The sequence below is a fragment of the Anguilla rostrata genome, chromosome 4, assembly GCF_018555375.3.
Source record: "Anguilla rostrata isolate EN2019 chromosome 4, ASM1855537v3, whole genome shotgun sequence".
NCBI lineage: Eukaryota > Metazoa > Chordata > Actinopteri > Anguilliformes > Anguillidae > Anguilla > Anguilla rostrata.
This window is the reverse complement of record NC_057936.1, coordinates 21,540,338-21,554,127: the sequence shown is the minus strand read 5'-3', so window position 1 is coordinate 21,554,127 and position 13,790 is coordinate 21,540,338. Positions and strand designations below refer to the sequence as shown.

General features: G+C 44.9%; 1 protein-coding gene across 6 annotated transcripts in view; it reads left to right on the top strand.

Annotated features, from left to right (window-relative positions):
• The window catches only part of nfia (nuclear factor I/A), a 205,217-nt gene that overhangs the window by 7,551 nt on the left and 183,876 nt on the right, over positions 1-13,790 (top strand). For 2 of the 6 annotated variants that reach the window (XM_064331319.1, XM_064331318.1), the window contains exon 2: positions 3,629-3,749. Coding sequence is in view for 4 of the 6 variants with exons in the window: in XM_064331315.1 (XP_064187385.1) it covers positions 7,142-7,237 (96 nt within the window). In the remaining 2 variants the exon portion in view is untranslated. Of the gene's footprint in view, positions 1-3,628; positions 3,750-6,088; positions 7,238-13,790 lie in introns of those variants that run through there. The other 4 variants (XM_064331315.1, XM_064331310.1, XM_064331311.1 and 1 more) reach the window with 3 other exon arrangements.

Sequence of the window (13,790 nt, the reverse complement as noted above, 5' to 3'; positions counted from 1 at the left end):
GCTGTGTACACTTTTTAAGAATTGTACATTTTAAATACCCACTTTCTCTAGTTTTCATTGAATTGAATTGTTTTTCATTATTTTAAATTGAATGATAACTATTGCCCTGATTGAATAGTATGAGTATATATGAAGCAGCCTAATTATGGCCATGTCTAATGTCATATCTCATGGTGACCAATATTTAGAGAGTCATTATATAGCTCTGGTCTGGTTGTTCTGATAAAAAATAAAAAAATTAGTTTTGATTTGGCTAAATTGTATTTAATGAAAATAAGATTATCTTGAAGAATTACTACCATTTGTTCTTCAAGCAATGAGTCAATTTGTTTTACATCAGTATTAAATTCTGAATGTAATGCACCTCACCGATTTGGTGAAGACCTCTTCAGAAGAAGGTGGTCTGTCATGTTTTTTTCTGGATTTAATTCTGGTTGATTCCAGTCGGATTAAATGCATTTTTTCTTTTTTGCTGAGCTGAAACAATGGGCCCATTATTGGGCGCTTTTCCCTGGCGTCCTGCGGCGGATCGCAGCATGTTGGAGCGCGCTCAAACGAGCGAGGTGTACGCAGGAGCGGGGCCTGAGCGCGGTGTGTTTCTCATCGCAGGAGCGAGGCCTGAGCGCGGTGTGTTTCTGATCGCAGGAGCGGGGCCTGAGCGCGGTGTTTCTCATCGCAGGAGCGGGGCCTGAGCGCGGTGTGTTTCTGATCGCAGGAGCGGGGCCTGAGCGCGGTGTGTTTCTGATCGCAGGAGCGAGGCCTGAGCGCGGTGTGTTTCTGATCGCAGGAGCGGGGCCTGAGCGCGGTGTTTCTCATCGCAGGAGCGGGGCCTGAGCGCGGTGTGTTTCTGATCGCAGGAGCGGGGCCTGAGCGCGGTGTGTTTCTGATCGCAGGAGCGGGGCCTGAGCGCGGTGTGTTTCTGATCGCAGGAGCGGGGCCTGAGCGCGGTGTTTCTCATCGCAGGAGCGGGGCCTGAGCGCGGTGTGTTTCTGATCGCAGGAGCGGGGCCTGAGCGCGGTGTGTTTCTGATCGCAGGAGCGAGGCCTGAGCGCGGTGTGTTTCTGATCGCAGGAGCGGGGCCTGAGCGCGGTGTGTTTCTGATCGCAGGAGCGGGGCCTGAGCGCGGTGTGTTTCTGATCGCAGGAGCGAGGCCTGAGCGCGGTGTGTTTCTCATCGCAGGAGCGAGGCCTGAGCGCGGTGTGTTTCTGATCGCAGGAGCGGGGCCTGAGCGCGGTGTGTTTCTCATCGCAGGAGCGGGGCCTGAGCGCGGTGTGTTTCTGATCGCAGGAGCGGGGCCTGAGCGCGGTGTTTCTCATCGCAGGAGCGGGGCCTGAGCGCGGTGTGTTTCTGATCGCAGGAGCGGGGCCTGAGCGCGGTGTGTTTCTGATCGCAGGAGCGGGGCCTGAGCGCGGCGTGTTTCTGATCGCAGGAGCGAGGCCTGAGCGCGGTGTGTTTCTCATCGCAGGAGCGGGGCCTGAGCGCGGTGTGTTTCTGATCGCAGGAGCGGGGCCTGAGCGCGGTGTGTTTCTCATCGCAGGAGCGAGGCCTGAGCGCGGTGTGTTTCTGATCGCAGGAGCGGGGCCTGAGCGCGGTGTGTTTCTCATCGCAGGAGCGAGGCCTGAGCGCGGTGTGTTTCTGATCGCAGGAGCGGGGCCTGAGCGCGGTGTGTTTCTGATCGCAGGAGCGGGGCCTGAGCGCGGTGTGTTTCTGATCGCAGGAGCGGGTTCTGAGCGCGGTGTGTTTCTCATCGCAGGAGCAGGTCCGCAGCAGGTCTCCATTAGCCCGCTCTCTCTCCCTGCAAACCTCCCTGACAAGAGACTGCTGCACAACATGGCAGGAGTCAAAGAGCCAGACCCAAGTGAGAGAGAACAATGCCACCAACAAATAGCAAGCACAGCTACAGGACCGAACCTGCAGGGCTCCGTGCTTTCTCTCACATTCTTGCAGAATGTCATCAGATGAGTCACCGCTGTGCCACTAACGTGATGTCACACAGATATATTTTAAGAAGGCCTTAATGTTTGACGAAACCATTCCACCGATCCGGCTTCTAAGGCATTGTTTATATAATGCATATATGCTTTGGCAAACATATATTTTAGTGAAAAATATATTTTACAGCGTGCTTTTCCCCCTCCGCAGTCCCAACAGCTTGGAACACGAAGGCATCTGTCAACAATCAGAGAGGAAAAATGCATGAAAACAAACACTTTTGTTTGGAAGTGAGCTTCCTGGGTTTTGTCAAATGCTTCACTTAGTGCTTCTAATGTTCTGCAAGTCCTGGAACACTTCATTTCCAGAAGTGGTCTAAGAAGGTGGCAGTGGATGTAGAAGTAGTCTGCATCGCTCCAGTGTGCAGAATCATAACTATTTCAGAGATTTTATTTCGTTCACCATTTAGGGTAGGAGAAAACTCAGCATCTACGTTTGTTTCAGTTTTGAGCAACGAGTGAAATATGAGGTGTAAAATCAGCTGCGCCAGTAGAGCGTGTCTGTAGGGCACCGGGATGTTCTGGTGCTGTTGCACCGCAGGTACTTGCAGGCGTACTGAATTCATCAGTTCAGCCGGATGTTCGGGCATTAGCAGAGGAGCTGCTTTTTGGTATTACGCTCCTGGTCACTGGACTGACACGCCCACCCTTACTGTGTTGGGTAACAGAACGAAGATGTACAGATATGGTGGGGGGTCGGTGGGGGGCGGGGGCTTACTGGGTGGGTGCGTTGCTGCCTGCCAAAGGGTAGACCTATGTTTGAAAAACTAGAAAAGGAAAACAGATGCAGGCAATCATGTTTCTCAGCATTTTGAATTATAGCTGGTAAGAGGAAGTAAGGTAGCGGACACATTTGGTTAAGTTATTGGATTCTTGGATAAATTGGAAAAATGTGCAGGACTGTTCTGTTCCCTTTTTAAAGGTTTTGAGCAAAGCACCATGCATGCCATTGAATCTATATGTATTTTCCTGTGAAAGTTTTCTGTATGGATATACTGTACAGTACTTTGTCAATACTGTCAATGTCAAGTTTTTGTAAACGTTGGAAATCTCATTTTATTTTAGGCTCTGAATACTTCATGTAATTTGCCTGTAATGTTACTCTATGCTTGTCTAATTTTTGGTGTTCGCTGGAACTTCACACAAATCAAGTGTGTCACAATTCAGTGGTATTTCTGGAAGCCCAGCAGACCTCTTTAATAGAATATGCAGTGGCTTCTTCAGTGCAAAGTATTCTTTCTCAAAGTGGCGTTACTTTTATAAACAGCGTAGCTGTTGTAAGACTATGGCGAAGGCATTGCGCTCGATCCCTTGATGGCAGCTATAGTGCAGGTTTAATACAAATTGAAGTTCTGGTTTCCTCCTTGTATTTGGGCTACCTTCATTAAAAAGATTTCCTCTGATTCTTTTGCTGGAAGTAAAGACAATTAAATATCGACAGTCTTAAGTGGGCGGGTTTTGTCCGGTGTAAAGCCGGTGTGAAAGAGATTGTGAATAGGTTACGTGTTTGTCTGAAAATGGCTCATACATTCCTTTTGTGAATTTAAAAGTTAAAGCAAACTCATGTAGGTATTTTGTATTTACATTTGTAAAACAAAATGATTTGAAAATTGTTCTACTTTTCATCTTTGATGCAGGACTGGCCAAGGAGAAAATGTTGGGAACTAAAAACAAAGATGAAAACTTTTGCTGCAGACATCAGCGAACACGGAAAGAAAGCAGACACGCTTGCACAACTGTCTCCTCTGGATATGAAAGGTATTTATGTTCTGAATGTTTGCTATTGTAAATTCTCTCTGAAATGAAATTGGATGCAGGACAAATAAAACCAAGTTCAGTGAAAATTCAAATGAAAAGAATCAAACATGCAAGTACAACACTGCCTCCTTCTGGCCAGTTTAAGAATGTGTTTCTGTTTCATGAAAAACACACCAACCGAATCATGTCAACTGTGACCACAGGACAATATTTTAGAAAAACATATCCGTAGCTTAAAAAGTAGTAATCGTATTATTTCATTAAGACAAAATAACTTTTTTTGTTCACAATTTAGCAGTTATGACTGCAGCTTTGAGCAATTATAAAACACCTGGTTGTGGCAATATTTTGAGTCCTGATAAATATTACAGTATGCAATACGGAGAACAAGCATTTTCAGAATTGGGGTCAAATGTTCCTTTAAAAAATGTCATTGAGGGCTCCCGTCTTATTTGGTTCCTGGAACAGGTCTGTAGAACACTGTGCATTACTGATGTGCGCATATTCACATTGCAGTAGTAATAGCAGAGATACCTATATTTCTTGTGAATGGTATCTTAATTTGGAGAGGTACCATTTATAGTTTTTTTTTTTTTTTTTTGTTCTTTCTTTGTATTTATGACCTGCTTTTACATGGAAAGATAATTCTGTTCCTGACATTTCTCAAAAGCGTTCACAAGCTACACTGAGCGTGTACAGTACGTATAATCTCCAGATTTAAATGTACAAAACCTGAACTGAGAACAGTGTGCAGTGTTCCTGCTCCCATAATTAAACTGCATTTGCTCTATATCCGCTTGCCTCCTCCTCGGCACGAACATTGCACGATTGCGTGCGTGTATAACAGAGAAAAAGCCGAATATGTTTTGCATGGCGCCTGATGGCACCTCTAGAACAGGGCAGTTTGTGAGGTGTTGTGAGCGTTGGGTGGACAGCCGCGCGTGGCTGACCCCAGCTCTCAGGACTATGATGGATAGATAGCGAGCGGCGCGCGCGGTAGCTGCCGGGACGCTACCGGCCGTGGCTGCAATCCACGCCCAGCGGCTCGGGGCTCCAGCCCCCCGCGGCTCTGATGTCTTTTTAGGCATAAATCTCCGCGGGGTCACCTTCTAGAGCGCCGGCTCCACTGAGACGCCTAATCAGTGACAGCCTATTTGGGTCAAACGCTGTGTGTGTACTGCAGGAACCGAGTGTGTGTGTGTGTGTGTGTGTGTGTGTGAGACAGAGAAATGAGAGCATTTGTATTTCTTTATTCCTTTTATTCAATATGTATCGGTTTTACTATTGTTCATTTATTATATCATTTGGGGAACTAATAAGTCAGGTTAGGAAAATGTCTTAATTCAGTACCTTAATACTACCATCAATATACAGCTGTATTTCTTGATTTTTTTAAAATTTTGTCATGTTTTGGTGAGTTATCCTAAGTTGCCTAAAAATGTCTCTAATGTGCAACACAAGCTTTTTTTTTTTTTTGTCCTCAATTGTTTTTAAAATGTGAATCTTAATTAGAATTCAACTTTTTTTATGGCAGATTTTTTTAAAGTAAGTTTTCTTTAGATTATTCGCTTACCTGCAATAAAGGGTGTTTTTTGAATGATTCATTTAAGTGAATATAATAAGAAGAAAATGTATCCTTTATTTTGGGACACTAATTACAGTTTAAATATTTTTTTATTGCCCTCTGCTGATCATAGCGAACAAGTGGCGTTTTTAATCGTGTGTTTATTGAAAGGGAACTGGCTCCCGAGGAGCTTTCATTAAAAAGTGATTACATTTGCTCACTTGGGCAGGAGCTTAATGCCAGTTTGCTCCTCTCTTAAGCCCCCTCCGCGGGGTCGGAGGTCACGCGAGCGTTCCGTTGGGCCGCCGAGCGGGGGGTACCTGCGCGCCCCCGCCCCCGCCCGCTCCGCTCCGCTCCCCTCCAGACCGAAGGAGCCTATCTCCGCCCCAATCGAATTCCTCCGGCACAATGGGGCGACTGTTCGGCGGGCCGCCCCGGCGGGGGAACCTGAGCCGCTCGGACCTGCCGGCCGCGCTCGCGCGCCTCTCCTGTGACACGGCCCTGCCCCCCGAGCCCCGGCTCAGGTGGACCCAGCGCCGGCCCTCTCCCTTTTCAGAGCAGAGCGGGGCGCTTCACAGCGCAGCCTGTGTTCCCGTTCTGGGTGCGTTCTGGGTGTATTCTGGGTGCAACAGCAACTCTGCCACTCGCTCAAATTTATCATTTAAAAAAAAAAATTAGAGTGATGAAAGCGGGCTGTACTTGCCTCCCTTTTAAATGGGTTTTTATATTGCCCACATGAGTTTCCCATAAAACATGTTCTATTGAGACATTCCAGCATGCAGTACATTGTTTAATGTGGATTGTTGTAATGATTCATTTTAATTTCATAGCTGACTTTCTGCCGTACTCTGCATAGTTTTATGTAACGAAAAGAACGTAGAGAAAATAGTGTGAAAAAGTTATCCTTTTATCCTACGCTGTAGCTTTTACGTTCATTTATTTAGCTTTTTTAAAAAGCGTACCGTCCGTAGCTGAAGTGTCTAGATCACTTACTTATCCACCATAAAAGTGAACAATTAGGAGAAGTGATGAGAACTGTCCGCGGTGGGGTTTTCTGTCCTCCTGCGATTCGGCGTGCTTTCCGTGAGTCGGCTCCATGAAAGGAAAGCGGGGAAACGGAAAAGAAAAATAAGCATCAGATAAAAGCGTGCGACCACCCCGCGGTGCTCGGGTCCTGCGGCGGGTGATGCGGCGTTTCTCTGCGAGAAAGCACGAAAGCCATCAGATACATGTTTGCCGGGAAAGGGAGAAGCGGGGGGGGGGAAATGCCCAGAACAAAACGTTGCATGATAGTTTCTAAGCAGTTCCATCTGTCCAGTAGAAATTTCAGGCTAATAGCCTGTGGCGCTGCAGTCAACTGCCCTCACTCCTCTACCTGACTCTGTCCTATTAAATCTCTCCACTCCTCCAAAAAAAACAACCCAAAGAGAAGAAGAGGAACTCGTGCAGACCAACTGGCCAGTTGTGGCGGTGATGATGATGATGATGGTGGTGGTGATGATTGCGGTGATAATGAAGAGCGAACCCTAATTAAAGAAACGGGGAGAAAAAAAAACGACCTCAGGCACTCGGTGAAGTGGAAGAAAAGGGGCTCATCGCTCTGTTTCTTTTTTTTTTTTTTAAAGACAGCTCGCTCTGTGAGCAGATGACTGCCGCTCACCTTGCCACGGGGTCTGCGTGAGATTGGTTCATTGTCAAGGAGGTTTTTTTTTTTTTTTTTTTACCCATGATTCCATATGGTATGGAGCGGGCTACATGTTGCCCAACATGCCAGTGCAAATGTTTTCTCAATTAGGTGTCTTATCTCCGGTGAGTGCGCTAGCATCAGATGAAGCTTGCTGACAGCGTAATGGCAGGCAAAACCTCGGAAGGCTCCATCAAATGGCAGCTCTGCTACGACATCTCGGCCAGGACGTGGTGGATGGTAAGTTGGCAGCGACCAAAGCTGTTTTTTTCCCCCTCTTTTCATTCCTTTTTTTTTTTTTTCCTAAAAAAAAAAAACTTCCCTCCCTCTTTCTCTCACACAAAAAAAGACACAAAAGCATCTTTGGCTTTTAAAAAAAAAAAAAAAACTTAATTCTTCAACTTGACATTAGATAATTGACTTGTGGATTGATTTTGTTTTTTTTTCCTCTCCCCTATGTTCATTTTACTGTTTCCTTTTTCTGTCCGCCTTGCCACACTTGTCCTCTTTGTGAATGTTTTTTTTTTCCTGTATCCTCTCGTTGTCTGTTTGGTTTGGGATTTTAGAGGAAAAATCTTGATGGGTTGAAGAAATAAGTTGGCTTTCAGTACGTCCTCGCAGTTCGGTTCTGTTTGACTTCAAACTGGGTCTGAAAGCAGAAACATCCATTTGTTTGGAAATAATTATTCGCTCGCACAAAAACGACAGTTCAGCTGTCAACTTTCATTAAGCGATTCTTCACTTTTCTGCAGAGAAAAGCGAAAGCCGGTTCTCGCCGTATTTAGACAAATAAACAGTTTCCACATCTTCTGGTTACAAATAATCAAAGAAAAGCCTCTCGGTGAAGACGTTTTAACAAGGAAGAAGGGAAAAAGAAAAGAAGTGCTGTGTCCAATTCCATCCGATGCGTTGTTTACACTGAGGAAAGTTTGCGCAGCGCTTCAAAGCCTGTAGCCAAAGACGAGAGTGGCGAGCGTCGCGCTGCGCTCCAGAGCTATGACACGCAGCGGCTGCGGCTAACGCGCGCGCAGGGGGAGAGAGAAAGAGCCCCGCGCTCTCCCCGGACCGTCCGGACCCCGCGCCCGGGCAGATTAACTTGCTTGTTGTGGTCAGCGAGGCCAGACAACCTTTGACACCCCTGTCGCCCCAGCAGAGACAGGCAGAGGGGGGGAAAGTGGGAGCGAGGGAGAGAGAAAGGGGAGAGAAGGAGGGAAAGTGGCGGTCTGTAGCCCTGGCTGAAAGACGAGGAGGGGCAGGGATGCACAATGGCCCATTGTGGCCAGCAGATAGGGCTGAGCTCGGCCGGCGGGGATGAAAGGGCTCTGGAGCCCCCAGCGCCCCGGCGTTCATTAGCGCAGCGCTCGTTAGCCGCGCAGCGCCACTGCTAGCACCGCTGCTATTCCCCTCGTTATTATAATCACTGTTTTATTTGGGCGGAATGGGAATTGGAGTTTTTGCAGTGGGCGAGTATTATTCTTTTTGCGAGCAGGTTTCATGCCAGCTCGAATAAAAGAAGATTGTTGAGCTGCCGGGAGACAATGGCTCCATTATTCTCCCCGTAAGAGAACCGCAAACTTTCAGAATGCCACTCCGGCACCCCCCCCCCTCCCCCTCCACTCCCACCCCTCTCCCCCTCAGCCAGACCACCGCATCTACATCAGTCGCGTTGCACGCTCCAGTTTAGGAACCCGGCAAAGTGGAGAGGGGAGAGAAACGGTCACCTCTTTTTCCGCGCCTGCACGTGCATTGAGGTTGCGTAAGGAAAATTCCCAGAGATGTATTTTTTGGGGGTGGGGGTGAGGGGTGTTCCAGGGAGCGTGGGGGTCGGGGGTCGCATAGTGGCGTTTTTGTTGTTTTGCGGCGGGGGTGGTGATGTGTAGGAATTCCGCTCTGTGGCTCTCCCGGGGACCGCGGCTGAAGACGGGCAGAGGGGGGATGTGGAGCAGGGAGCCGGCAGTCAGAGTGCTCTTAACTTAATTCCTTTTTTGTCTGCCGGCTTGGATTGAGGTCTGAAGTGACAATTTCCTGAGAGCCTGAACTTGTTTCTTAACTTCCATAATTGACTTGTATTCAGAAAAAAGTAGTGGGTAGTATAGAATCATTGCCGCAGAACAGCCTGTATAATATGGAAGTGTAAGTGCTGTCGATGAAAGAGATGTTTCAAGTAGCATAAAAAGGTTTTGTTGTGTCAGTAATGCATTTTTGCTCTTATGACACTGTTAAATGTTCTCCTGTTCAAAAAGTACCATAAGTGCTAATGAGCTTTTTTTATTGTTATTTGATACAGTGTTTCTCAACTCCCAGAGTAATATCTAAAGTAGCACACCTTTGATTAATACATTTCTGTGTGAACTGTCTGTCTTTCTACTGTCCTGTAGAAAGTAAGCCTCCTCAGTCACCTCAGAAAAACTTTTAACTTAGGTGAATCTTTCGGTCTGTTCTGATTTTCTCTTTTGAGTCCAGTGTCCAGTGTCTGTGCTTCTGTTTTTGGATTCTGTGAATTAAGGTTCTTTATTGGCTTGAACACTGGAATTCTGGAAGTCAGGTGCTTAAACGATAATATCTTTGTTTAGTGTATAGAAGTGTTATAATTGATTATTTAAATATAGAGTATTCATATAAATATTCATATTTTTTCATTCTGTTTTAGGACTACAAAGCCCTAACGCATTGACTAATTTGAAATACTTATACTTACACACCTTGCTTAAAATTTCCTTTAAAAATGAATGGCTGGCTTTTTAAAATGTAATTTGTTTAAACACATACTGTGTATGTCATCACATATATGCTTATCACAATCAAAAGATCATGTTGCTGTGATTAAAATGCTTTTTCCACCCCGTGATACATCAGTGATCTGTGTTATTATCTTGGCCACTGTAATTTCTGTTACTCCATTGTATGTCAGGATCAGTTCATTTTTTGTAATTCAAATCAGTGACCTAACCTAGAAGAACAGACACAGCCTTTCTGTGTGATCATCCAAACCAGTATAGAATAACTGTATTTCAGTTAGTTTGCTCTGCTCTTGTACAGATTAATGGCTTTATTATGTTTTATGTAAAACAGTTAATTATCTTGTGTGTGAGTTCAGGGAAAGTTAGATTTAATTTCCATTGATGGCATTCTGTTCTGCACACTCATTTATTTTAATTAGTCAACAGTCGCTTTGACAAACCTAATCCCCCAGTGTGCAGTGTAATATCACCGAGTTGTTAATGGCAATGAAGGTTAAATTGGGCAATAGCGGAAAGAGGATTATTTTAAAAAAGGGGGTCATGATAATTATTTCAAATAATTATCCTGACAGTTGTTTTGTTCTCGTGTGCTATACAATTGGATGTTCTATATTCTGTCTCTGCTAATGTTTAAAAATGAAAACGGAGTATTAATGTATGCATGATGAGACGTGTTGGTTAACTTAAAAATATATTTAGGGCATGTTTATATAGCAACACTGTAAGAAATATTAACAATTGGCAACATCTTTTTAAAATGAATACTAGCACCTGTTTCAAGAACAAATTTATTGTTAACCAAGTAACTGTCTACATCAGTTCTGTTGATGGAGATATAAGAACACCATCAGAGGGATGTGCATTAGTATCGTGCAGTGTCCTATATAAGAAATAGTTTTTAATGGTTTTGTTATGGATTAGTATTCTATAGTATCCAAAATAAGAAATAGTTTTTAATAGTTTGTTAAAGGGCGCACTGTCTTTTTGCTTTAATACCTTTATGAAAATTTTTTAAATCCCACTTTAAATCGAACCTAACATTTAGGCTAATTTCCTTACATTAGAACAGCGATGAGGCAAACGTCAGCTTTAGGGCTTGTCAGTGAAAATGTTCGTCGTATTCTGGATCACATTCTGTTTAGTGTTTCTGTTTAGGCTACCGCTTCCAGCAATGGTCAGTTTGAATTGTCTTTCATGGTGTCCAGCTTTGGTGCGTGCAGCAGATAAGACTTCAAGCCTCAAACAGCAACACAAAAAGTTTCAGGATTCCCAGTTGGAACGGAACTACTTTGTAGCCATGTTATCTACAGTAAGCTTTCGGTCGCTTCTTAGTTAACCCCCCCTTCCCTTCCCCCCCCCCCGAACCTCAGTGAGAGGCAGCCAGAGGGTCCTACATTTTAGGATCTTTCCAAATTTCTTACTTCCTTCATATTTAATTCATTCTTTTGGGAAAAAAAAAACAGCAGATGTATTTGACTTTCATGGTTTTCATATCTCTCTGAAAATATGTATTTCTTATAATATTAATTGAAAGGGGAACAATTATCTTGTGAAACAAAGTCTTAATTTTTACAAACACATTTATCAACAATATTTGCAGATCAGTTTAGAAATAATCACTTTTGTACAAGTTGCACAACCATGCTTAGGATATTAACCATTTTCTTTAGAATTACTTTGACATCTATAAACATGGAAAATAGTCTCTTGGTGTTGAGCAAAAAACAAAGTTTTTTCTCAGTTTATTCCCTGTGAAGTTTGTCATGACCATAGAGGAGAACAATCAGTATTCTGAGTGGATATTTAAGTATCAGAGTTGAAAGATAAATAAATCTTGCATTACCCAAATTAGATGCAAGCTACGGTTGTAAAATTGTGACTTATTTTGTAGAAGACGAAAAGTACCGAAATAGCATCTTAAAATGAGTTTTGCGCATCGGTGTGTTTAGTTTGTTACTTTCACCTCCCGTTCTGTTTTCTCGGTGCTCTGGCGGTGCGATCTCAGCATATGGTGCGCGTCTCGGCAGCGCCGGTGGGAACGCCGTCTCCCTCTCCCTCTCCCCGCTGGTGTGGAGCCGTCCTAACTGAGCGTGTCACGCATTCGCAGACCCTGCCTGCCTGTCTCGTTACTCTCGCCCTCGCAGCTTCTGCCTCCGTCTCCCGCTTCCCCGAGCCTCCTCTTACCCGGCTCGCGGTGTGCTCCTGTGTGATAATGCGCTATCCAACATTTTGTATGTTACTCGAAAACTTTCGTGGCGTTGGTCCTGCGCAGATTCCAATAGTTTGCTGCTCAGAATTGTGCACAGGGGAACTTGACGCTTCTTCTGAAGTGTTGATTTTTTATTTTTACAGACTTTTATTATTGTTACAGTGCCTCCATGTTATTTTTCTGCTTGTAATAAAATTAGTTTAATTACATGGCAGAATTACCTGGCTAAGTACAAACTTAAATAACGGTGAAACAATGTTTTTTCACATCTAGCGCAGTCATTTCATTATGCACATATTTGTGTATGCACATAATTATATTCCCATCTACATACCCTTTTGTCTTATCTGATTATTGTGGCAGGGGAAAATAATCAGTTTAATCTTTGCCTTGGCGTGTCATCCCTTTCAAAGGCTCGGCGGCCGCGTAGATGAACGTGATAAACGCGTGTATAAATTCATGCAGGCTTTGTTTTTAAATTAGCGCCTGCAATTAACCCTGATTGTTCTCCTGAGGTGTTTCTGCTGGGGGGCGGGGGGCGGGGGTGGGGTGACGGAGGTCCGGGGCGGCGGGGCAGTCCACCCGCCAGTGCGTTTACGCTCTGCGCTGATGCGATACTCCACCACCTGAGGGGTTAATGTGATTTCATCTGCAGTACAAGCGCTGCTTCTATAATCCACTTGTCAGTGAACAGACCCCCAGCGGGCAAAAGGCAGTCTTGTTTGTGTGAGCATGTTTTTTTAGTCTGTATGTGCGTGTGAGTGTGTGTTAAAAAAGTGACATAAAGGCTATGTGTGTGTGTGTGTGTGTGTGTGTGTGTGTGGGTGTACCTATGCATATTTATATATTATAGTGAAAGAAAGGTGTGTGTGTGTGAGGAGCATTAAATAATTTACAGGTCTACAAGGGATAGCCACCGCTGACAACGTAAGCATCAGCAATCTAATTATGTGAGAAGACTGTAACATGGCTATAATTAAATGCCCTTATACAGTATCTGTCCGATCCCAGCTGTCCTCATACAGGTGCTACTAATAGACCTGAAGTAATACAGGCCTGTGGACTCCGTTTGACAAAGTGGGAGGTTGGGAGAGTTTATCATCGCGCACATGGCGATAATTAATTCAGCCAATCATGTCTTTTCCTGTTGGTGTAAGTGGGATCAGTTTTTCGTCATTATCATTAATTCAGGCTCATTTTTGTCACTTGCGCTGGGGGCTCTGGATGGCAAGCGGTTCAGCAAAGTGGCGACTGGGGAAGAAAAGAACAAAGAGGTAGACTGTTAAATGCTCACTTTGTCAACAGAACAGATGTTGTTCACAAAGGGTGTTGATTGTAATTATCCGGTGCAGTTGTTGACTGTGGATTTCAGCTAGGCTTTTGTGGCGCTCTCCGGAAGTTCTGAGGTTGGAGTCGGGGCTGGCAGCAGGTTGAAAGGGCCTCCGAGCCCAGCGCAGGGCGGTAATGAGAGCGCGGCGTGGTCAGAGCTGCAGTTAATTGGAGGGATTTGTGTGTACACTCAACATGGAGCCTCTGAGCCTCGGCTGCTCTCAGACAGACACCAGCCACTGGACCCAGAGCCTGGTCAAGAGCTCACTTTGCTGAGTTTAGATCCTGCTGCTCGCCTCTGCTCTCTGTAATACGCTGCTGCGCTTGTCAGCGCAGTAAATGCACAAATAAAAAATAACGACACGATGCTGGGGTGAATGAAGATGGTATTTAAACGTCGAGATGATCATGTGATATGTTACTTCACTTTGTATTCAGTCTATGAAGTCAAAAACATTGACACAGAATTAGTGATGTTTGCCAAGAGAATTTGTTACATGAGGCATTACAAGGA